Source organism: Pristis pectinata, chromosome 35, assembly GCF_009764475.1.
Source record: "Pristis pectinata isolate sPriPec2 chromosome 35, sPriPec2.1.pri, whole genome shotgun sequence".
Lineage (NCBI taxonomy): Eukaryota > Metazoa > Chordata > Chondrichthyes > Rhinopristiformes > Pristidae > Pristis > Pristis pectinata.
Window position 1 is genome coordinate 14,807,488 of NC_067439.1, and position 26,521 is coordinate 14,834,008.

Consider the following 26,521-nt stretch of genomic DNA (forward strand, 5'->3'; position numbering starts at 1 on the left):
CTTCAGCGGGCCCGCGATTATTCGCAGGTCTTCTCTCGCTCGGCCCGCTCGCCCAGCAGGGACATTGGAACCCGTCGGCACCCCCAGCCCCGCATTAGTTCGCGAGCATCAACAGGGCAACATGAACCATCAAAAAATCCAATCATTAAAAATCTGGGCTGACATGCACACGCAATTTTAAATAAACATTGACAAATGGCGGGGCATTTGCAATTCCATGTTCTGTTAAACTTCCCGGGACATCCTGAGATTAAGGGAACTATTCAGGTTTATCTGATGACCGTGGGCCACTTTAGGCGCGGTCACTCCTCAGACTTGGGTGCTGAGGAATATTATTTATTATTACAGTTGATGAACATTTTACTGTGGGAGACTTCACTGCGTCCTTCTAAAGATCTGTACCGGGCATCTAAAGACAAGCAGATGCTAGAGAAAAGTACACTAAGATTAGCCCGTTAATAGTTTCACCTGCACAGTAGAATTGCTAAATGCGCAACCTGGCGCAATAGCTCTCAGAGGCGCCAAAATTTTATATTTTTCATTTTTATTTAAATGAGAAGTGACAGCAGAGAGCCTAAATGAACAATTAAATAATTGATACTATTTTCAGTTAATGACAGTTTTATAAAAGTTTGTAAGTGAGCCCTATTTGGGGATCAATTTTCGGTGTGAGTGGGAGTTAGAGAGAGAGAGAGAGAGAGAGAGAGAGAGAGCTGAACAGCTAACGCAGAAGCGGAGCATTCAGAGGGAGAGAAAGGGAGAAGGGAAAGGTTTATAAATCTAACAGCCGTTTGGGTTCGGCGTGTTGTGATGTAACATTAATCTAAAGATATTGCTTAAAGTGTAAGTAAATATCTCGGCATGCAGGCAACTGCAGTCGCGGGTTTTCGATTCTCTTAAACCCAAGGAGAAGCCCGCTGCTGAAAGTATAATCCATCCGCCAACACCCAGCTCGCCCGTGTTGTAATTTTAGATCGATGTCCTCTGAAAAATTCGACCAGGATGCAATCGTGGCGTTTGGTATGTAGTTTGTTTCACCTCTCCTATATTCTTCGTGACTATTTTATATTATTATTCACCAATTTTGTGAAAAAAATGTAGCTCGAATTATTTTAAAATATTTAATGGTCACTAAAACAAAAACCTGAAACAACTTAATTAGACAAGGATGTTGAGAAGTACTTTTTAGAATTCGAAAACACGGCAAATCTTATGAATTATCTGCTTCATATTTTTAAATGTTCTTGAAGGAAATAATAGTTCTGCTTGAAAAGGGCTGAGAAATTCAGTTAATAATATTAGAGGCGAGGAATTTATCTGGGCGGGAGACATAGGTAGAAATTCGATCCTCCTACGCTGGCTTTATTTTAATTCCTGCTAAGAGATTATTTGTAAATGTGTATTTTTCCAGATCACTGATTTTGCCAGGTAGGCTGCGGGTCCTGGTTCAGACGCTAATATGCTAAATATATGGATGTAGAAATAAACGCGGTCGTGTTTTAGATTCATGTTTTCGGAATACTATCTGGGAGCACTGTCTAAATTCCTCAGACCATCGGGAACACACCCTTTCCCTCCCTCACACACAAAGTTTCTCACAGAAGATTCTCTCTCTCTCTCTCTCTCTCTCTCTCTCTCTCTCTCTCTCTCTCTCACACACACACACACACACACACACACACACACACATTCTCAAACTCACATTTTTGCTTACACATCTAAAGTCTTGCATTCTCACACATCTCTACACGCGCACACACCCTTTCTCTCAATATACACACAAGGCACATTCACACGCACACTCATTCCATCACAAACTATCTCACATACACACACACACACACACACACACACACACACACACACACACACACACACACAGGTTAAAACTATGCATGAATGTGTGTGTGCGTGAATGTGAATGTCTGGTTCAAATGCATGCATGTTTTCTCTCACTTCCTTGCACACACGCATTACACAGAGATTCAGTGGCTACCTCTAAATCCCAGAAAAAAACGGGGACAATCATGAAGCAATCAACGTATTCACTGTGCAGGGATCAAACGCGCAGCGGCAGCCAAGGAACATTCAGTTCAACTTTATGTCTCTGATTTGAAAGGAGGGAGAGATTGGTCATGATTTGAGCTGCAGTCGGCAAGCGTTCAATGCAACATTAAAACGAGTCAGAAGGGGGTCGTTTACAGAGACTGCGGTTTGCATTTGGCTACATGAAGAATGCGGTAGCAATAACGCACCAATATAATAACAAATCGATATAACTCACATTTAAATGCACATTTTGCTGCCTTTTAAGAGTCTGGTCTGTGCCTTCCTGTAATTTATTGCATTTGGCACATTAAGTTTCTTAAGCATATTGGATTTTTCTGATTGAAAACACCTTGTAAGGTGCCAAGGTAGCGAGTACCGGGGGAGGTGGGGCGAGGATTGAAGAGGGGGGGGGGGGAGGGAGTCGGCAGCGGGGTAAAGGGGTGGTTTGGGGTGTTGTGGGTGGAAGGGAAGAAGCCAACAAGCGGAGTTAATGACGCTGTTGCGCATCTGCCATCAGTTACAGCGACTACACGCCGGCCGCACTCCCTGGCTGCGAGCCCCGGTAATCAGGGGGCCGATCATGGTTTCTCGGGGATAAAACTCCCGCGCGTCTTATTTTTTTCACGATCAGCATCATCATCGTGGTTCTGCGTTCGTGCATCCGAACCTTAAATCTGGGCGGACCTGCTTCACCATCGGTCTTTCCACAGGCGGGATGGATGCGATTCTGTCTCACCTTAACCCCGTGTGGATGGCGGGCACTTACAATTAGAACAGAGCAGGGTGGAAATGCTCAACAGGTCGAGCAGCATATGTGGAGAGAGAGAGAGAGAGACCACAGATGGCGGTTCAGGTACATGACTCCTCGGTAGAACCTGTATTCCGTTCAGGGATAGATGTAATGTAGCAGGAGCTGGGCTCTTGCCATGCCAGGATCTGAGGATACTGACCCAAACTATAGCCAGACACAAGGACTCTCCCCAACTCCATCAGGTAACAAATACCCCAGGAGGAGCCCTCTTCACCCAGGCAGGTAAGGTTTAGAGGGATATGGACCAAAAGCAGGCAAATGAGACTAGCTCATGTCGGCATGCTGGTCAGCACAGAGGAGTTGGGCCGAAGGGCCTGCTTTCGTGCTGGATAACAAGCACAACCACTTTATCCCATTGGCTCTCCTTGACAATTTCACTATCTCCCTAAGAATATTTAGATGCCTGTCAGACATTAGAAGCATCCTGATTATTTATCAATTGTAAACAATAGTGTCCATTAGATTGGGAGGCCATTTGGCCCATCAAGCCCATGCCAGCTCCAATGAAGCAATCCCATCAGTCCTGTTCCCCAGCTCTCTCTCATACATCCACCAGTTTCCCATTTTGGTTCTTTTCCTACTTACCTACACACTAGGGGCCATTCACAGTGGCCAATCAACCTACCGAGCCATGGAAACTCCACACAGAGAGCACCCAAGGTCAGGATTGAAACTGGGACCGTGGAGCAGTGAGGGAGCAGCACTAATTGCTGTGCCACTGTGTTGCCCTATTTTCAAAGTATGCCAGAACAAACCATATTTGCATTGCTAAAGGATCAACATTCTTTCTCCCGCCTCTACACCCTGCCTCCCAACCACAAGGAATTCTTTTCCAACCTCTCCAGCAATAAACCAATTGCTTGGATATGAATAACATGTTACATGGAACAAACCTGAAATGTGTCAATTTGTTCTCCCACACCTCTTGTTCTCTTCCTAATCCAGTGTGACGTCAGGGCATCCACCAGTTCTGGGTGGGGGTAACGGGAGTTGTAGGGTACCCAGCACCCATTCTACCTTTCTGAGGACAGAGTGATACTAGCCCTTCCTGAGCAGTATGATGCCACCTCCTCATCTCAGTACGAATGGAAGGACAATTGTTTAAATCCACAACTTTTATAAACTGCCACCTGCTCTCTGTGGCCCAGTGACAATACCCCTGACCTTGAGGAAGACTGCTGTGGACTGGGCTGAAACTCCAGGTCAATGCCAAGGGCGTGCTGCACTGTTGAAAGCACTTCCCTTCATGTGAAATGTCAAGTAAGACCCTCCTAGGCATACACCCTGACAATTGACCTCACGGTCCTGCTGAGACCATTCAACCACCAGAGAATCTGGTCATTAAACTATTGTTATTTGTGGAATCTTGCTATGCACAGATGTGTATTTACAACAGTGACTACACTTTAGGCACTATACAGCCAGATTGTGAGTGAGGGCTGAGAAATGATTCTTGTTCCTTTGGCCAAATGCAGTCCTGAGTCAGAAATTACTGGGCAGCACAGTGGCACAGTTACAACTGCTGCTGCCTCACAGCTCCCAGAGACCCGGGTTCAATCCTGACCTCCGGTGCTGTCTGTGTGGAGTTTGCACGTTCTCCCTCTGACTGTGTGGCTTCCCCTCCCCGGGTGCTCCGGTTTCCTCCCACATCCCAAAGAAGTGTGGGTCGGTTGGTTAATTGGCTGCTGTAAATTGCTCCTGCTGTAGGGGAGTGGTAGAATGCGGGAACTGATGGGAATGTGGGGAGAATAAAATGGAATTATGTAGGATTAGTGTAAGTGGGAGTTTGATGGTTAGCAGAGCTTTGGTAGGCTGAAGGGCCTATTTCCATGTTGTTTGACTCATAAGATGATGAGCTTGCTGATGATCATCCAGGATTTGAGATCATTCGAAGCCCTGTATCACTCCTCTCATAGTTTTAAAATGTCTAAGTCAATTCTGACTGACACATTGTCTGTATTGTCACACAGTAGACCCAGATGTCACTCTCTCTTGCTGCTGGAGGTGCATCACCCCAGCTCAGGACATCACTGCAGGAGTTCCTCAGGTGGTGTCTTGAACCCAACCATCTTAAGCTGTTTCCTCAATGATCGTTCCTCCAGGGGGTGGACAGAAGTGGAGATGTTGGCTGATGATTGCACAATGTTCAACTCCATTCACAAATTCCTCAACAGTCCATTCATGCATGCAGCAAGACTCGGACAACATTCAGGCATGACCGGATAAGTAACACTTGTGCCACAAAGGTGCCAGGTATTGGCCATCTCTAAGAAGGGAGACTATCTACCCACCCTTGATATGTAAGGGACTTGCCATTGCTGAGTTCCTGGGGGATCACCAGTGGCCAGAAACTAAACCAGACCAGCCATGTAAATACTGTGTCAACAGGAATGGTTAGAGACTGCTTGTTCCTTTGCACATGGTTTGCCTCTGGACTCCCCCTTCTTTCCACCATCTACAAGGCCAAAGTCAGGAGTGTGATGGAAGACTCTCCACTTGCCTGGATGAATGCAGCTCCAAACACTTTCAAGAAGCTCAACTTCATCCATAGCATTTGACTGGGCACAAAAAGCACCACCTGCAGTTTCACCTCCTTGGCCACCTGCACACAGTGGCTGCAAGGTTTACCACTCCAGTTACAGTTCTTGCCTAGGCTATCCTGACAGCATCCCCCAAACCCACTGCCTCTAACTTCCAGGGGAATGGAGGGTGGGGGGGAGATGGGGAAACAAGGCCAGTAGGTGCAGGGGACACTGCAGCACATTTCCCATTAAGATATCCACCTTCACAGCTCACCATTGCCTCATAATAATAGAACCTAATTCTGGAACTCCCCACCCATTAAGAATATACCTTCCAGAAGAACTGTCATGATACAAGAGGATGACTCAAAGCCACTTTCTCAGAGGCATCTAGAGGCCTAGAATATATAAGAGCATGGATGTTTTTGGTCACAGAGTCATAAACTTATCCAGCATGGAAGCAGGCCCTTTGGCCCAACTCGTCCCTGCTGACCAAGATGCTTATGTAAGCTAGTTCCATTTACTTGAATTTGGCCCACGTCCCTCTAAACCTTTCCTATCCATGAGTCTGTCCAAATGTCTATTAAATTGTACCCACCTCTACCACATACAGCTCATTCTGTCTCCCCACCACCCTCTGTGTGAAAAGCTTGCCCCTCAGATCCTTTTTAAATTTTTCCCCTCTCACCTTCACCCACTAGTTTTTGGCTCCCCTACCCTGCGAAAAAGATTGTGACTGTTCACCTTATCTGTCCTTTTCATACTTTGTATATCTCTATAAGGTCACCTCTAGGCTTCAGGGAAAATTGTCCCAGCCTGTCCAATCTCTCCTCATAACTCAAGCCTATCCTTATAACTCAAGGTACAGCTTTGTAAACATTGCTGAGGCCACATCTGGACTATCATGTGCAGTTTTTATTGCCACAGTATAAAAAAGACATGATTGCTTTAGTGAGGGTGCAGAGGAGATTCACCACTTCGTTTGAGATGAAGTCTCTCAGTTATGAGGAGAGACCGTTTGGGCTGAGTTTGGTTTCCTTGGAACAGAGCAGTTTCAGGGGGGATGTGATAGAGGGATACGAAACCATGAGGGGCACATAAAGGGTGGATAGCAGTAAACTTTTCCACACCTGAGGAGGAGTCTATATGCAGAGGACATAGGTTTAAGGGAAGGAGTAAGAGGTTTAGAGGGGATCAAAGAATATTTCTCCCAGTGGATGGTTGGTGTTTGGAACACATCGCCTGAGAGGGTTGGGGAGGTAGAAACTCACAGCGTTTAAGAGGTAACCAGATGAATCACTTGGCCTGTGGACCAAGAGCTGGTAAATGGGATTAGTATAGATAGGTAGTCAATGGTCAGCATGGACTCAGTGGCTGAAGGGCCTGCTTTTGCACTGTGTGATTCTTTGAACTATGAATGAACCATTGAGGCAAACAGCACAGAAACAGGCCCTTCAGCCCATTAAGTCCCTGCCAACCATCAAGCACCCATTTACATTAATGCCACCAATTTTATTCTTTCTACATTTCCCTCGACTCTTCACATTCTACCCCTCACCTACACACGAGGGGAGATTTACAGCGGCCAATTAACCTGCTGACCCTCACGTCTTTGGGATGTGGGAGGGAACCGGAGCACCCGGGGGAAACTCACGTGGTCACCGGGAGAACGTGCAAACCCCACACAGACAGCACCGGAGGTCAGGATCGAACCCGCGTCTCTGAGGCTGTGAGGGAGCGGCTCCACTGGCTGCTGAGTCACCCCGGGCAACAAATGCTTGCATGGTCAATGATACCTACCTCCCATAAACAAATGGAAAAATATGTGGGATATTGGGATGGATGTGTTTTGCCGCTCCTGCTGTCAGTCCAGCAAATGTGATGTAATGGAAGCAGTTTATCCCAGGATCCTGAGAGAAATGAAAGAAACCTTCCATGAAAACAACAGTTCCTTCCTGTATTCCTGTGGAAGTGTTTGGTCATTCAGGAACTGGAGCTGTATGTCTGATTGTAATCAAAAGTCTAGCCTGTGTAGAACTGAAGAACCTGACCCAAGAACCATACCCCCATGTTACAGGGATTTTGTTCAGCTCAGTTGACAGCACACTTGGCCCTATGCCAGACGAATGTGCACTTGGGCTCCCTGCCAGCACTGGAGTTTATAATCTAGGCTGACACTCCAGGGTGTACTAACTTGCTGACTCGTCATGCTTGAGGTTATGGCCTTCAATAAAAAGTTAAAAGTGGCTGCTATAATAAGGTGAAATGCTCTGTTCAACAAACATTTAGTCGCATTAGAAGCTCACATTAGTAAGGTGTGAAGCTGATGTCCCACCAGCATGTTAAGAAGAATCAATAGGCGCAGGGTTGGTGTTCTTCAAGGACAAAAGCTAATTGACCATGATCCAAAGTATTCTTGTGATATTGGAGCATGTATATCCAGTCATAGAGTTATACAGCACAGAAACAGGCCCAACTCAACCAAGGTACCTAACTAAGCTAGTCCCATTTGCCTGCATTTGACCCGTATCGCTTTAAACCTTTCCTGTCCACGAACATGTCCAAATGTCTAATTAATGTTATAATTTTACTCACCTCTACCACCACTTCCAGTAGCTCATTTCATATACCCACCACCCTCTGTGTGGAAAAACCTGCCCCTCAGGTCCCCTTTAAATCTTTCCCCTCTCACCTCCAGATTTAGACTCCCCTACCCTGGGAAAAAGACTGATACCCATTCACTTTATCTCTGCCCCTCACAATTTCGTAAACCTCGATAAGGTCACCCCTCAGCCTCCTTCACTCCAGGGAAAACAGTTCCAGCCTAACCGGTCTCTCCTTGTCAATCCAGCCCTCCAGTCCCGGCAATATCTTTGTGAATCTTTTTTACTCCTCTCTAGCTTAATCACATCCTTCCTATAGTGTGGTGACCAGAACTACCCTCAATACTCCAAGTGCAGTCTCACCACCATTTTGCAACACTACATCTCAACAAAAGCAAGTGTGCTTTTCACCTTCTTCACCACCCGAACTGTGTCTCCACCTTCACAGTCGATGCAGTACACATTCCAGGAGAAGTGGCTGCTATTCTCAGCATCTAGTCTCCATTTCTAATTGCCCCTTGAACTGAGTGGCTTATTAGGTAGTTAAGAATCAAACACATTGGTGCGTGTCAGGCACATATAGGCCAGACCAGTTAAGGATAGGAGACTTAAGCACATTAGTGAATCAGATAGACTTTCTTTTAATGCCAATCCAGTGCACTCACAGCCACCACTTTTACTTCCAAATTTATCCAATTGCATTTAAATCCCACAGCTTCTGCAGTGATACCCGAGCTCCCTCTCCCTAATCAACAGTAGGGGGTCTAAATACTAGTCCTACAACCCTCAGTTACACTATTTTACCTTTGAACACTTAACAATTCCTGGAAATGGATGGCTACTATCAATGAAATAATGAAAAAGTCTGTTGCAAAAACACAAGGGGTTCACTGCTGTGCTTGAGTGAACTGGGGGCAGTTTTCTACCTCCTGCCGCCAGGTTAGAACAGCCCAACTAACTGTCTCAAGTGCAGGTTCTGCCTTATTGCTGAGGCAGAATTGTCTGTGCTTCACTCTGGAAATGTGAGCACAACAACCTGAGTTGATGCCTTGGTGCAGTACTGAGGAGATGCAGCACAGTTGGTAGTGCTGCCTTTTGGGTGAGATGTTAAAACAAGACTCTGCCAGCTCTCTTACTTGGATGTAACCAGTCCCCTGGTACTATTTGGAAGAAGAGAGGGCAGCTCTCCCTGGACTCCATTTACAAGAAATCAACATTTACAAGAAAAAAAAATTGACCTGTGATTTTCCTATTATTGTTTGGGGGGGAATTTGCTTTGTGAAAATGAACTGCTGTATTTCCTACATCGATGACCTCATTTAAGCTTTTAGCTGGGTGTAAAATACTTTGGGTTGTCTGAAAGGAATATGTTAGGTTCTATATAAATTCGATCAGTTAATTTTTTACTTCACTGCCTCAACAGTGTAACTCAGTCTTTGCCTCAGCTGCACTAGGCTGCTCTGACCCCTTATCCCTTGTATCCAAAATCAATCGATCCCTGTCTTGAATATATTCAGGGACTGAGCCTTCGCGTTCCTCTGGGTTGAGAATTCCGAAGGTTACCACACCCCTGGTGAAGACATTTCCTCTCATCTCTATCCTGAATGGCCGACCCTTGATTTTGAGAGAGTCAGCTTTGGTTCTAGACACCCTAGTCTGGAGGAACATCAACTTCACATCTACCCCGATGACGTCAGCATCCTTGAGCAAGGGAATATGTGCAAATCAGCCAAAAGGTACAGTCATCAACATTGACTTGTGCTCCCTTTTGGAAAATGGCAGGATTACCTTCAGCCAAAATATCTCTTGTGACAAAATACCATTGACTAGTAAAAGGCCATTTGGATGAGGTTATAGAAAGTTGCCACCATCAGGGTTGCCAACTCTGATTGGATGTCACCCTCCCTTCATACTGCTGCCCATCCTTGTGCAGTTCCGCCTTCCCATGTTAATTGGATGGCAAACAGATTTTTCATTATTGGTTGGATGAGTTGTGCCTGTCAGTCAAACCACCATTTAATCCTAACAAACAAAAGTATCCAAAGAAAATTAAACACAACTTTAAAGCTTTGTGATTTTCTTTCTCTTGCCTGGGTTCCTTGCACCTTTCATTTCCAGCGTCTATGCACCAATCCCATGTAACTTTGAAAGTGCCCAAAACTCCAGGCAAGAAAAAAAAATCACACCACGAGTTGCATTTACAAATCAAAGTACTTAAAGATTTGAAAACAAGTCAAAAATCTTACCCTGAATAGTTAGGACTGTGTGTTTCCATGGGAATGGGACACTAGCTGATAGAGAATGTAAGAACTGGGACCACTTTCACACTGCAGAGAACATCCTGTGAATTTGTAGAAACAATTCTGATAGTTCAGGACTGCTGTGAAGATTTATAATCAATAGTAAACTGCTTTTATTCTGGTTCGAATAGAATTAAAGGCAAATTTACACCGTAAATTTTTGGCTCATGAATGCAGAATTACTCACCAAGCTAAAGAAAAGTAAAAGTTTGATGTTTGCAAAGTATTAATCAGTATTCAACAAATGCCACTAAGGGAACACCTCATAAAACAGCTCCAATGAACATTGAAAACTCGTCACTTCTTCGCAAACAACTTAACAAATTTGACACGAAGAATGAGATTTGTTGTGGAAAGAAATATTAGTTTCTTAGTCAGCATCCTAAGTTCTTGCAGGTGAAATGTAAATCTCCACAAACAGTTGATGAACGATGTCTTTTATAAACGGTATCAATAAGAAAATATAAAACCATTTTCACACCCTTTTAAGGATGTCCCAAAGCAGTTAAAAGTCAATGAAGCAAAATGATAGAGGCCTGAAGTCCCACACCACCAGGTTCAAGAATAACTTCAATCTCCAACCATTCAGTTCTTGAACCAATTGGCAAAACCCTAATCACTACAGTTTAGCAACACTTTGATCACTTTGCACTGCAATGGACTTTTTTTTGTTCTAATTGTGTTCTTTCTTGTAAAAAATTGTGCATAATTTATGCTTAATGGTTGCTATGTGCCTGTGATGCTGCTACAAGCAAGTTTTTCATTGCATACATGTGCTTGTGCAAATGACAGTAAACTCGACTTTGACTTTGACTTTGACTTTGAATGATGCTATTTACTCACCAAGACCCTGCTCAGAACACTCGGCTCCACATCTTTCTGTGGCTTTGGTCTAAAGGACTGAACTCCAGAGATGAGGTGAAGCTCTGAACATGAGCAGAACAAGGCCAATCGGCCCTTCAAGCCTGCTCCACCATTTAATAAGATTCAATCTTGGCTTCAACATCACTTTTGCACTCTTTCCCCTGACTCCCTTATAGTTCAGAGAATGACTACTGCGGACATCAAGGCAGCGTTTGACCAAGTGTGACACCAAAGATCCCCAGTGAAACTGAAGTCACTGTGCATAAAGAGAAAACACTCACATGGTAGGAGTCACATCTCACACAAAGGAAGATGGTTCTGGTTATTGGAGGCCAATCATCCAAGCAGCAGGGCATCACTGCAGACTAAGTTCCTCAGGGCAGTGTCCTGGGTCCATCCAGCTGCTTCATCAATGACCTTCCTTCTATCATGTGGTCAGAAGCGAGAGCATTTGCTGGCAATTGTGCATGTACGGTTCCATTCGCAACTCGTCAGCAAGTGAATCAGTCTGTGCCTCCATGCAGCAAGAGCGAGAAAACATGCAGGTATGGGCTGATGTGGCAAGTAACAGAAATGCAGCACAATTGCAAGGCGATGACCAAAACAGAATGTCTAACCAGCTACCCTTGGCATTCAATGGCAGTACCATCACTGACCCTCCACCACTGTCAGCAAGGTAATCACCATTGACTGGGAACTCAATGGACATGACACATATGACCTCGATGAAGAGTCTCAACCTGAAACGTGGACTGTCCATTTCCCTCCATAGATGCTGCCTGACCCACTGAGTTCCTCCAGCTCCTGTGTCTGTTGTATGACACATAAATACTGTGCGTAAGGGAGCCGGTTAGAAGCTGGAGTGGGGACTCACCTCTGGACACAGTGCCCTTTCACCATGTACAAGGCACGTCAGGAGCAGATGGAAGTCCACTTGCAGTAAAGACTGTAATGGTTGACCAGCTTCTCGAGGGCAATTAGGGATGGGCAGTAAATGCTGGGATTATCAAAAGTGCCCACATCCCAGAAAATGAGTTAAAAAAACAGCTTTGGGGGAATTAAGTATACACAACAGCAGGAGTAGCCGATGGACCCCCCTCGAGCCTCCCCTGTCATTGAATAAGATCATGGTTGATCCCAATTTTGGCCACAACTCCACATTCCTGTCTGTCCTCTTGACTTCCCTTCAGTCCAAAAATCTTCCTATCTCAGCTGAGAGCATCTTCAAGACTTCAGTCTCCGCAGCTCTCTCTGGGGTGGAGAACTCTGGGTTGGATTCACAACCCTCTGAGAGAAGAAATCAGCCTTCTCTGAATGCCTCCAATGGAAGTACGTCCCTCATTCAATAAATATGTGGGGAGAAATGAAAAAAGCAAAGCTTTCAGTCCCTTTCTAATTTGTCTCATTTTCTTTTTATGTTATTCTGTTCTCACTGTGAAGCGCCCTGCAGAATGTAGCCACTGCTATTGCAGACAATGCTGTATGTTAGGTGGACAAGAACGTGATTCCTATTTCACCCAGTGCATTCGCCTCTCTGGGAAGGAAGAGTTGACAGCTCAGGAGGCATTTTGGCCTCCTACATCTGTACTAGCCCTCTGAAAGAGATGTCCTCCTGTTCCTTGCTCTCTGCCCTATACCGCATGTTCTTGGACAATTTCCAATTTAATTTTTGTCCATCTCTGTTAATGGTTATGAATTCTGTTTACATCATAAGACTTTTTTATTCACTCTTCCAAGACGTGGATGCCTCTGACAAGGCCAGGGTTAATTGCCATTCCTAATTACCCTGTAGAAGGTGGGCGTGAGCCATATTCTTGAACCATTGCAGTCTTTCTGTTGAAGGTGTTCCCACAGTGCTGTTGAGGATGGTGTAGACCCAGCAATAATGAAGGAATAACGATATGCTTGCACGTGTGACTTGGAGGGGAATCTTCAGGTGACGGTGTCTCAATGTATCGGCTGCCCTTGTCCTTCTTGGTGATAGAGGTCACAGGTTTGGGAGGTGCTGTCGGAGCAGCCCGGGTGAGAAACTGCAGTGAATTTTGTCGATGGTACACGCTGCACCCACTATGTGCTCATGGTGAAGGGTATAAAAGTGTCGAGTGGTGTCGGGCTGCCAATCAAATGGGCTGGATGGTGCCGAGCTTCTTGAATATCATGCAAGTGGATTTCAGCAATGAAATGCGATCTCCCCATTGGGCATGTTCTGGGCAATGTTTGAGCCACATAGTTCACGGGGGAGAGACTTGAATTTATTACTTTCCCTTTCACATTCTCGGAACGTTCCGAAGCCCACTGCTGTCAACAAAGAGATTTTGTTAAAGTGACTGCTAATTTTGCAGAGGAAGCCCTTACAAACAGAAGATGAGATCAGCTCATTCATCTGTATTTATCTGGGGTGTTGTTTGTAAGTATGAATGTTGGTCAAGGCACTTGGAATACCTCTTCAAATGATAGCGCAGAATCTTTTATTCATATCTGAGTAGGTAGGGGGGTGGCTCTCTGTTGAACAGCTTATCTGAAAGTCTTGTATTAAGTAAATTTCTTGTGTTCAGACTGTATTAAGCTGATAAACAACATGGAGGAAAATAGGATTTGTATTTCTACAGCACCTTACACCACCTCAGAACCGCTCAAAATGCTCGAAAGCCAATGAAGTGTAGGAGATGTTGTGGTAACTGGTGATTGGTTTATTATTCTCACACATACCGAGGTATAGTGCAAAACTTTGTTTTGCATGCCATCCATACATATGATTTCACTACATCAGTACGGTGAGGTAGCACAAGGGAAAAGCAAGGGAAAATGCAGAATAAAGTGTTACAGTTACAGAGAAAATGCAGTGCAGGCAGACAGTAAGGTGCAAGGCCATGACAAGGTAGATTGTGAGGTCGAGGGTCCATCTTATCGTACAAGAGGTCCGTTTTATAACAGCAGGATGGAAGCTATCCTTGAGCTTGGTGGTACCTGCTTTCAAGGAAGACATGCCAAATTTTCTTAGCATCCTGAGGAAGTAGAGGCACTGGTGAGCTTTCTTGGCCATGGACCAGGACAGGCTATTGGTGATGTTCACTCCGAGGAACTTGAAGCTCTTAACCCTCTTGACCTCAGCACCATTGATGTAAACAGGAGCATGTACACTGCCCTACTTCCTGAAGTCAATGACCAGCTCTTCAGTTTTGTTGACATTGAGGGAAAGGTTATTGTCATGACACCATGTCACTAAGCTCTCTATCTCCTTCCTGCCATTATTTGAGATCCCACCCACTATGGTGGTGTCATCTGCAAACTTGTAGATGGAGTGAGAGCAGAATCTAGCCACACAGGCATGAGTGTATAAGGAGTAGAATCAGGGGCTGAGGGTGCAGCCTTGTGGGGCACCAGTGTTGAGGATAATCATGGCGGTGGTGTTGCTGCCTATCCTCACTGATTGTGGTCTGTTGCTCAGGAAGTCAAGGATCCAGTTGCAGAAGGAGGTGTTGAGTCCCAGGTCTAGGATGTAGGAGATATGGCAGCGATTTTACACACCACAAAGTCCCAGAATGAACAATATGTTACAATATGTTAAAGTAATGTCAGTCAAGGATAACAACACTGGGGGAGAAAAGCAAACACTGCAATAAAAACCAGAAAATGCTGGAAATAGTCAGCAGGTCAGGCAGCACCTTGTTGTCCTGTCAAGTTAGGCTAGACAGTTTGGGTTTGTATTCCTTGGAAAACAGAAGAATGAAGGGTGAAATTATTCAAGGTATAAGATCCTCAGGCGACTTGACAGGCTCGATGTTGAGGTGTTTCAACGAGTGGGATAGGCATGAACAAGGGGGGGGGGGTGGGGTAGCTACAAAATAAGGGGCCAGTCATTTAAAACTGAGGTGTGTAGAAATTTCTTCCCTCATGAATCTTTAGAAATCACTGCCCCCGAGCGTGGTGGAGGCCAGATCATTGAGTATATTGAAGGTGGAGATAGACAAATATTTGAAAGACCAAGGACTTGAGGGTTATGGGGAACTGACACAGAAGAGGAGGCCAGCATAGATCAGCTAAGATCATATGGAATATTGAGCAGCCTGGTGACTTACTCCTGCTCCTATTTTCTTATGTCCTTGTTCCAGAGAATGAATTCCCCAGCATCAGCCTCCTTCCCTGTGGCGTGAGTGGAAACGCCTGTTCTCTGCAGCAAACCCGCTGCTGGTGGGAACCCAGCCGAATCCATCACCCTGGACCCTTCCAGCCGGCAGGGAGAGCAGTTTCCCCCACCACCTCCCATCCCCCTCACCCACCGCCCCATCCCGGCCACCTGCACTACATGTGAATTCAGCTCCCAGATGTGAGAGGGCGCACTCAGCCTACTGCCCTTGACACCTGAGTCTCCTGTGTCCAGCTTATTAAGTATAATTGTTTAACCGGGGGAAGCCAGCTGATCGCAATCATAGTATCTCCTATAGAACTGTGCTGTGTCCCGTCAATCAATACCAGGCTGGCATTTGCACACGTCAGAGGTGCCAGGGGATTGGGAAGGGCAAAGGAGTAAGGGGGAAGAAATTACATGGTCCAAATGTGACTGCAAATTGGTAGCTGGAACGAATATTCAAGCAAAGACTATGTTTGTAGAACTGTTGTCAAATCAAAATAGAGTATCAACATATGGGAAGGAATTTATCCTGTCGTCTTTGTTGTGGCTGAATGCTATAACAAAGACCATTTTAAGTTCTACTTTACAGCACAATACAATAAAAATGTGCATTTATAAAGAACCTTGAACATTTTCAAGGCAATTCACAGCAGCGTTATCAAGCAGGTTTTGAACAAATCATCCAACTATGCGAGTTCTGCTATCATGTTCACAGACAGTGGGGGAGGACTGGTGAGAAGCAGTGTCCAAACGTCCAGAGAGGGAGATAGAGGTGAGTTGTTGTTCTCTCAGTCTCCTAGAAGTCTTGATTACTGGCTGGATCCATTGAAAGTGATAAATGCAAATTATCTGATTCAATAGCAGACACAAAGAACTGGACTGCTAAATTTCGTAGTCTCACCCCAGATAGGTTTGCTGCTGGAAGTTGCTGGCCTGATTATTTGGCGCATGTGTCAATGATTGGGCCCTGGCTGAAGGTTATGGGTTTCAAGTCCATCGCCGGCAACCGGGTGCAAAACCTGCATTGATTACTCCACTGGGAGTACGACAAAGAAAGACAAGTGGGTCTCAGGCCACTTAACCACGGTGGGCAATTTTCCATCTACCCTGATATTGCACCTACTGGTCTATCATTCCCAGTGTTGCAAGTTTCAGTTACTGGTCAGAATCCAAATGGTAGAAGGAAGAATTGAAGTTTTGTGTGAACAAGTACCCTCAGGTAACTCACCCTCTAATTTTCCAGCTCCTTTGCTCTGATCAAAGGAACTGGCCTCTTCTTGTCCACTCCAGTGATGCCTCCTCCATCAGAACAGTCCACAAAACCCAAAACTCAAGGAACAGGTTAATGCCACCTGTCCTGCTGTTGCTGGGTTGCTGTCTGCTGGAGCCAATTCAAGGTGGACATGAGGTGCAATGAGGTCAGATCTAAGTGGTTGGCTCAGATGAGGCCTGGCCAATGCTGCGGCTCAGCTGTGAACTTGTAATCCAGCTGCCACTTTGAGATTAAAAATTTAATGTGGGTAGGAGATGTCCTGTGGCATTTCACCCCCTGCACATCCAACATCTAACATTCTTACATCCTCACTTCCCACACCTTCAGAGGCAAGACAGGGAAAATGCGAATTCTTCTTTTGGAAAAACACCCATTGCTCTTCAATCCTTTCCACATAGCAGCAGAAATTAGCAAGACTGAGATAAAATCAAAAGACCTTCATTTCTACAGCACATTCAGGATGTTTCAATGTGCTTTACACCCAACAAAGTACACAGGACAATAAAAAAAAACAGATGTTAGAAATCTGAAATTAAAATAGAAAATGCTGGAAACACTCAGCAGATCAGGCAGCATCTGAGAGAGGAAAGTATCATTGAGAACATCGACCTGTTGCTATCTCACAGTTTTAGATCCAGAAGTACAGTTGAAGTGTAGTCACTGCTGGAATGCAGGAAACAGAGCAGCAAGCTTTGCACAGCAAGATTCCACAAACAGCATAGTGATAAATGCAAGGTGTTTTTTTTAGTGACTTGGCCTAGGATAAGTATTGGCCCAGGATCCTTCCTGCTCTCCTTCCAGACAAAGTCAGGGAGCTTTTCTACCCAGCTGACAAGGGACTTGATTGAACTCGCAGTGAGAAAGTGGGAATGGAAAAAGTTTAGCAACAGACTTCGCTCTGTCTCACACGCTCTAGCCCAACACTGCCTGGAAGACTTCAGTTCATGAGCAGTAGAACAAAGATCTGACACAGATTGTGTTGAATGATATGTAACACTCCTGGCCACTTGTTACTGTATAGTACATCAAAGGCCCTCGATATCCCTTATTATCTGAAACTGATACTTGGTAGGACTTGTAACTCAGGATTGTGCTCTTATACTCATGTAACTCCCATGTCACCTCTCATTGTCCTATTACACCTGCAATACTCCTCGCCCATTGTCTTCTGTTACATAGAACAGTACAGCACAGGAACAGGCTCTTCAACCCACAAGGTTGTGCTGAACTAATTAAACTAGTAATTAAACACTTAACTAAACTAATCCCTTCTGCCTATACAATGACCATATCCCTCCATACTCTGTACATTCATGTGCCTATCTAAGAGCCTCTTAAACGTCTCTATCATATCTGCCTCCACCATCACCCCTGGCAGCACATTCCAGGCACCCACCACGCTCTGTGTAAAAAACTTACCCTGCACATCTCCTTTTGAACTTACTCCCTCTCACCTTAAATGCAAGCACTCTAGTCTTAGACATTTCAACCCTGGGAAAAAGATGCCGGCTGTCTACTCTATCTACGCCTCTCATTATCTTATAAACCTCTGTCAGATCTCCCTTCAGCCTCCACCGCTCCAGAGAAAACAGCCCAGGTTTGTCCAAACTCATCTCATAGCACATGTCCTCTAATGCAGGCAGCATCCTGGTGAACCTCTTCTGTGCCCTCTCCAAAGCCTCCACTGTTATTTTTGCCGCTTGCTCGATTTGCCTGCTGTCTTTCCTCACCCCAGCTCACAGGTGGGCCCCTTTACTCAGAGTAAGGACAGGTATGGTAGGGCAGAGGGCAACCCACAGGTGTGAATGGAGTGGGTCGCCTGTTCCCGTGTGTGCTGGCCAGTCATCACCTACTCTCTGATGCCAGCAAATGAATTCAGAAGAATGGCACCTGAACTCTGATTTTCTTTATCCTACCATTGGCAGAGACCATTCAGCTACCTAAGTTTTGAAACTCCCCCTCTCTGACTCTCTAATCTTTAAGATCCTCCTTACAACCCACCATTTTGACCAAGCTTCAGGTCACCTGTTTTATGTGACCAGGTGTCCGTATTTTTTCTATTCAGGATATGGTCAAGGTCAGCATTTATTCCCCATCCCTAACTGCCCTTGAGATGGTGGTGGTGAGCTGCCTTCTTGAACCACTGGTGAAGGTGCTCCCAAGCACTTCTGTATGGGGAGCTCCAGGGATGATTAAGGACCAGTGATACATTTCCAACTCAGAGTGGTGGGCAGCTTGTGGGGGCGGGGAGAACCTGTGGATGGTGGTGTTCCACACTACCTGCTTCCCTTGTTCTTGCTAGTGGTACAGATCATGGGTTTGCAAGGTGCTGTCAGAGTAGCCTGGGTGAGTAACTGCAGTGCTTTTTGTAGGTGGCAGGCACTATAGCCACTGTGTGCTGGTGGTGGAAGGAGTGAACATTTAGAGTTGATGATTGTTTCTCGTAATCACCTTACGACATTTCACTTCATTAAAATTGCCGTGTAAGTGCAAATTATTGAAATAAGGAGCTGGCCCATAAACAAGTGTGTCAGTGCGTCAGTAAAATAATACTGAATGGGAGTTTAGCCGGGAGTAGGTTAGAAGATGGCCCATTGATATGTAAATGTAAGTTGCTGTTGTTAAAATATGATGGAAGATTAATGTTTTTTTTAAATCTCAGGTTTCTGCAGAAACATCAAAATAATATTATGGCTGCATCACAGAATTTCTCAACAATTCTCTCTCCAAATCCTGCCATCTTCGGTTTAAATCTGCTCTCTTCAGTGTACTGATATAATCTATCAGAGTTGTCATACAGTCAAACATCACGGACACCAAGACTGCACCAAACACCCACCTACACTGCTCCAATTTTATTCTTCCCACAGTCCCATCAACTCTCCCCAGATTCTACCACTTAACTACACACGAGGGGCAATTTACAGTGGCCAGTTAACTTACCAACCCACATGTCTTTGCGCATCTGTCATCTGTCAACTCTGAAAATTGCACCTTTGTAGCCTCAACAACACAGTTCTGGGAAAGCAAAATGCTGCAGTTGCTGGAAACCTGAAATAAAAACCGAGGGTGCTGGGGATACTCAGCAGGTCAGGCAGCATCTGTGGAGAGAGAAACAGAGCTAATAGTGCAGGTCATTGATTTTTCATCATCAGTTCTGGGGTCTTTGGCCCGAACTGTTGACTCCTTTCCTCCCTCCACAGATGCTGCCTGACTTGCTGAGTATCTCCAGTAACCTTTGTGTTTAGTACAACTTTAAGGAAGCCATTTGGCCCATCAGGTCTATGCTGGATCCCAAGGGAGAAATACCATCAGTCCCATTTCCACTCTCCTCATTTCCCTGCACCCCTCCAACCACTCTCACACATCAACTCCCCTTTTGATTCTTTTGCTGCTTATCTACATTCGGAGTAATGGGATAATTAATAGTAGCCAATTAATCTATGAGTACATCCCTGGGATGTGTGAGGAAATCAGACCGCAGAGGGGAAACCCTTCATGCCACAGGGAGAATGAGTTCAAACTACACAGATAGCACCCAAGGTTAAGATCGAACCCAGGTCCCTGAGCTATGGCAGCAGCAGTAGTACTGTCCCACCTGGTTTGAGGTCCTTTGTGTTTGATTGGAATAAGACAGAGCATTACAGGGGGACTCGGCATTCGAGGGGTGTGGGATTGAGGGACAACACCAGGAAAAGGATTGGAATCATTCACAAGGGAAAATGACCTGAATATTTGGAAAGGGGCCAAAATCAGAGCAGAATCAGTATCAGTGAACCTGAGATGTGGGCAGCACACTGGTGCAGCAAGTTATACCAGTGCTTCACATTTCCTGTGACCTGTGTTCAATCCCGACCTTGAGCGCTGTCTGTGTGGAGTTTGCACGTTCTTGTTGTGACCGTGTGGGTTTCCCCTGGATGCCCCTGTTTCCTCCCACATCCCAAGAACGTGGGATGTGGGAGATTAATTGGCCGCTGTAAATTTCCCCTAGTGAGTAGGTGCGAGGTAGAATCTGTGGGGGGAGGGGAGTTGTTGGGAGAATAAAAAGAAGTTGGATTGTTGTAAACAGATACTTGATGGTTGGTGAGGTCTTGATGGGCAAAAGGCCATTTCTGTGTTGTACGACTCCACAACAATAAGTGAGCATCCAGTTAGATTTAACAGGGAGCACCTAAGGCTCCACGATACACACATTGATGGCTCAGGCATGAAAAATTCTAGACATGTGACTACATGTTGATATCACATCTTTAATGCTTCACAGCAGTGTCATCACACAACATAAGGAGATTTTAGGGCAGATAAGGAGATAACCAAAAGCTCAGTCAAAGAGGATGGTTTCAGCAAGCGTTCTAAAGGAGAAATGAAGGTTTGACAGGCGGAGAAGTTTGGGGTAGAAATTTAAGAACTTAGGGACGTGGCAACTGATGTCACAGCAGAGTGATTAATAATGAAGGGATGAAACCAAGACCAGAACGATAATAGTGCAGAGATCTCAGGGGGTTGTGGGGCTGGAGGGACCTCTTGGGAGACAGGAGGGGCAAAGCAGGATGAGATGCCGTTACAGGTACAACCTTTACCTCCAGCCTGAATGGCTAAGAATAGAACCGAGGAAATGTAGTCGCACCCAGTTGGGTGATGGTACAGAGGTGTTAAAAGGGGATCTAATCAAAGGACAAGAGTAGCTTGTCCCTGCTACAGTTACACATCGTCAGCCACTTCCAGAGGAGACACAAGAGATTCTGCAGATGCTGGAATCTGGAGCAACACACACAAACTGCTGGAGGAACTCAGCAGGTCAGGCAGCATCTATGGAGAGAAATAAACAGTCAATATTTCGGGTCAAAACTCTTCATCAGGACTGGAAAAGAAGAAGGCAGAAGCCAGAATAGGAAGGTCGGGGTAGGGGTGAGTTCAGATGAGAGGGGGAAAGTAGATGGGTGGGGGAGGGGGGAGATGTAAGAAGCTGAGAGGTCATGGGTAGAAGAGGCAAAGGGCTGAAGAAGGAATCCGGCAGGAGAGGACAGTGGACCATGGAATAAAGGGAAGGAGGTGGGGAATAGATGGGCAGGTCATGAGGGCGGGGGAGGGAAAGAGAAGGGGGAGGGGGCCATAGGAATGAGGGAAGACAAGGGGGGGGAATAAAGGGAAATAAAAAGGGGGGAAGAAGAGGGGTGGGGTTATTAGAAGTTAGAGAAGTTGATGTTGAGGCCTTCAGGTTGGAGATTACCAAGGCGAAATATGAGGTGCTGTTCCTCCAACCTGTGTCTGGCCTCAACATGGCAGTAGAGGAGGATGTGGATAGATGTGTCGGTGTGGGAGTGGGATGTGGAATTGAAGTGGGTGGCCATTGGGAGATCCTTGTTAATGTGGCAGACGGAACGAAGGTGCTCGGTGAAGCGGTCACCCAATCTGCATCGGTTCTCACCGATGTAGAGGAGGCCGCACCGGGGGCACCGGATGTAATAAGTGACACCCTCGGATCCGCTGCCTCACCTGGAAGGACTGTTTATGGCCCTGAATGGTGGTGAGGGAGGAGGCGTAGGGACAGGTGTAGCACTTGGTGCGGTTGCAGGGATAAGTGCCAGGAGGGTCATCAGTGGGGAGGGATGAGTGGACAAGGCAGTCACGGAGAGAGCGATCCCAATGGAAAGGGGGGGGGGGGGGGGGGGGGGGAGGGGAAGATGTGCGTAGTGGTTGGATCCTGTTGGAGGTGACGGAAGTTGCGGAGAATGACGTGCTGGATGCAGGGGCTCGTCGGGTGGTAGGTGAGGACAAGGGGAACCCTGTCCCTGTTATGTCTGGGGGGTGGGGTGGGGTGAAGGCAGACATGTGGGAAATGGAGGAGGTGTGGGTAAGGGCAGCACTGATGGTGGTGGAAGGGAGATTCTGTTTACTGGAAAAGGAGGACATCTCGAATGTCCTGGAATGGAGAGCCTCATCATGGGAACAGATGTGGCGGAGGCAAAGGAACTGGGAGAAGGGGATGGTATCCTTGCAAGTGACTTCGTGGGAAGAGGTGTAGTCAATGTAACTGTGGGAGTCAGTGAGTTTGTAAAAGTTGTCTGTGGTTAATCTGTCTCTGGAGATGGAGACAGAGAGATACAGAAAGGGGAGAGAGGTGTCAGAGAAGGAACATGTAAATCTGAGGGCAGGGTGGAAGTTGGAGGCAAAGTTGATGAAATTGACAAGCTCTGCACGGGTGCAGGAAGCAGCCCCAATGCAGTCGTCAATGTAACGGAGAAAGAGTTGGGGAGCGTTACTGGTGTAGGCTTAGAATGTGGACTGTACCACGTAGCTGACAAAAATGCAGACATAGCTGGGGCCCATGCGAGTGCCCATGGCTACACGGAAAACACAATGATGCTGGAGGAACTCAGCAGGCCAGGCAGCATCCGTGGAGAAAAGCAGGCGGTCAACGTTTCGGGTCAGGACCCTTCTTCAGGACTGAAGATAGGAAAAGGGGAAGCCCAATGGAGAGAAAAGCAGAGCAGTGATAGGTGGACAAAAGAGGGGAGGCGGGGTGGGCACAAGGTGGTGATAGGTGGATGCAGGTAAGAGATAATGACAGGCAGGTGAGGGGGAGGAGGGGAGAGCAGATCCACCGGGGGATGGGTCAACACCTTTGGCTACACCTTTAGTTTATAGAAAGTGAGAGGACTCGAAAGAGTTGTTGTTGAGGGTGAGTACCAGTTCAGCCAGACAGAGGAGGGTGGCGGTGGAGGGGAACTGGTTGGGTCTGTTGTCAAGAAGGAAGCAAAGAGCCTTAAGGCCTTCCTGATGGGGGAATGGAAGTGTACAGGGACTTGATGTCCATAGTGAAAATGAGGTGGTCAGGGCTGAAGAACTAAAAGTTGTTAAAGTGATGGAGAGCATGTGAAGTGTCATGGACGTAGGTGGGAAGGGACTGGACCAAGGGGGACAAAATGGAGTCAAGATATGAGGACATGAGTTCAGTGAGGCAGGAGCAGGCAGAAGCAATGGGCCTACTGGGGCAGTTGGGTTTGTGGATCTTGGGTTGGAGGTAGAAGCGAGCAGTGCGGGGTAGGGGAACTATGAGGTTGGAGGCATTAGAGGGAGTTGTCCTGCTAATTGTGGAGGGCTACAACATGATGGCATCCAAACCTATGGTTTCTGAAGCTAGGGCTGGTGATTCAGGATGCTGCAGCTCATTGAAAGATTTTGGAAAGGGAAGAAAGGTTGGAGGTGGGACATTTAAGGCAAAATCAAGGGAGAGGGGTGTTTTTAAGGAGCAGAATACTTCTGTCCATTTCATCTCCAGAAATCTCTGCTGATAGAAGAAGGTCCATTTGCGAATAATAGCTACCAATTGTGATTGCTGCACTCTACACCTTAACTAATTAAGGGAAGGGTGCAGTGATGTTGAGGTTAAGCTACTGGGCTAATAGTGAGAGCTGTGATGCTGAGATATGAGTTCAAATCCTACAATGGCCACTGAGGAAGTTAAATTTAGCTGTTAAATAAATCTAGTGACTTAAAGGAAAATGATCATCTCAGAAAGTACAGGAGTTGTGGACTGTTGTAAAAACCCATCTGGTTCAGTGGTGGGGAACGGTATCTGCACCCTTACCCTTGTCTCAATAGGTGACTCCAGACCCAGGTTCTTTATGACTTTCTCCTGTGAAAGAAAAAAGTGAAAAAAGACTAACAACTATGGGCCCTCGAGCCTCTTACGCCAGTCACTGAGATCACGGCTAATCAGCTCCATTTACGCAGCCTGGTCCTGTATCCCGTTACACTGTGACCTAACAAAAATCCTGCAATCTTAGTACTGTAATATGAAATTGACCTCGGGGATCAACAGATTTCTGGGATTGATTGCTCTTGTTACTTTGACACAGCCCTTAGCTTTTACGTTGGTTATATCTAACCCATATATTGGTCTTCTAATCCCTCTGACTTTGGAAGATGACTCCCAGCAGCATCTACTCCTGATGCAATGTGTTTTGAAATTGTTCTCAATTGACAGAAGGTCACAGCTCTGCAGGAGAAAGAAAATTGGCACTGTCTTTTAGAAAAATGAGTCAGGTATTCCCATACAAAAGACTTGTCGAGACGTATAAGATTCTGTGGGTGCTTCACAGGATGGATGCTGAGATGATGTTTCTCCTGGTGTGGGAACTAGGGGATGTATTTATGGAGTAAGACATTACCTGTTTAAGACTCATATGGGAGGAATTTCATCTCCAAGAGGGTCATGAATCTCTGGTGTTTTCTACCCCTGAGATCTGTGAAGTATATCCAGGGCTGGGACAGATACCTGCCTAGGCTACTGGGGTATTGAGGGTTAAGGGGAACAGGGAAGAAAGTGGAGTAGGAGGGATTGGTCGTAGATTGAATGACAGAGTAGGCTTGAGGTGCCAACAGAGTTATAGAAATTTTAAGACACAGAAGGAGGCCATTCAGCCCATCGAGTCAATGCCACAGCTGGGAGAGCATCCCATGAATCCCAATCCCCCCAACTCTTTCCTGCTAATTATTCCATTTCGACTACTCCCACCCCTAGTTGCTTAGGTTCCTATTCAGTTGATTAAGGCTCATCAGACAAGCTTTGGTTAAATCCCCTGGGGTGTAGCTGAGTGACGTCTGGGGGTGTTCTGTAATTTCAGCTGTTCTCTACCAGCTGCCAGGAGGCATAAGGAAGATATTAATTTCTGTAGTTACATCATTACTTCTAGACACACTGAGAGTATCGTGGAGACATCAATAAGGCACCTCAGCTTGGGTTTAACTGACTTTTTCAGGCCACCTACAATCCTTTGAAATTACAACGTGACAACCAGACACCTGAGGAAGCCTTGCCCTAGCATTTTGTCTGTTGGAAGTACACGTGTACGGAAATGCAAACTGACCTGGCGAGGATTTCATTCCATAACTGTGTGAGTGAGTTGTAATGGAAAATGCTCGCACACAACTGGCTGCCAGTTGTTCCCTATCCTTGAATGGTACCTTCATTTAAACATCAATCGTCAGAAAGCTGATTGTTGGAGAGGAGGTGACACACTGAAGAATTGCTCAACAATGGTTGGAAGCTGTTCCTTTATTATTATTTGTTCAGGCACAGAAATTTATGAGAATCCTTAAGTGCCTGAAAACTAGGTGACTGGAAGTCTCTGCTCTGATATAGACTGCTCTAAAGATACGTCCAAATTACTTTATCCATGGACCCTACAAACAGTTAGCATTATGTGTTCTGATGAAGGGCTAGATGCTAACTCTGCAGATGCTGCCTGACCTGCTGAGTGTTTCCAGCATTTGTTTTGTTCTTATTAGCAAGGTATGTAGACAGAGGTAATATATATCATGGCATAGAAGGAATCCATTCAACCATCGAGTCCCAAGCAATCCCCTCAGTCCCAGTTCCCTTCTTTTTCTAATTTCAATCCCAATCCCGTCTCAGAGCAATCCCATCGGTCTCATTCCCCTTCTCTCTCAGATGCTCATCAACTCCCCACTGACTCTGCTGCCACCCACCTATGCCAGGGACAATTTACAGTCACCAATTCACCAACTAACCTGGATATAGATGGATAAGGGGTGTGGAGAAGGCAGGCCGTGGAAGGACAAGTCCTGACAATCAATGATCCAAAAAAAGTCGGGGCACATTTATGCACACACACGCACACCTCTTCACCCCATAATGTTAAGAATACTTGTGCATACCTTTCAAATATTAAATTCGAGGGCACGTCACTGGCAGGTTATGAACAGCTCAGCTTGGCTTCATCTGCCAGCTTCATCCACAGCCCTCACTGGATGCAGTTTTGCAAAGCGGCTACAGATATACCTTTGTAACTTGGTCCATACCATGCCAAATAATTGCACTTCCTCACCCTCCACAGATTGTTAGCATTGGTTGCACTGTTTTGGCCCATAGTTACTGCTCAACAAACAATAATAGAAATAATTCTGATCTTTTTATGGGACCTTGCCACATTCAACTTTA

General features: G+C 45.9%; 1 protein-coding gene across 4 annotated transcripts in view; it reads left to right on the forward strand.

Moving 5' to 3' along the window:
* Window positions 1–878: 878 nt before the first annotated feature.
* LOC127586347 (homeobox protein Meis1-like) overlaps window positions 879–26,521 on the forward strand; it is a 278,364-nt gene continuing 252,721 nt past the window's right edge. For all 4 annotated transcript variants that reach the window (XM_052044217.1, XM_052044216.1, XM_052044222.1 and 1 more), the window contains exon 1: window positions 879–1,020. In XM_052044217.1, the coding sequence (XP_051900177.1) occupies window positions 1,003–1,020 (18 nt within the window). In that variant the 5' untranslated portion in view covers window positions 879–1,002. The remainder of the gene's footprint in view (window positions 1,021–26,521) is intronic.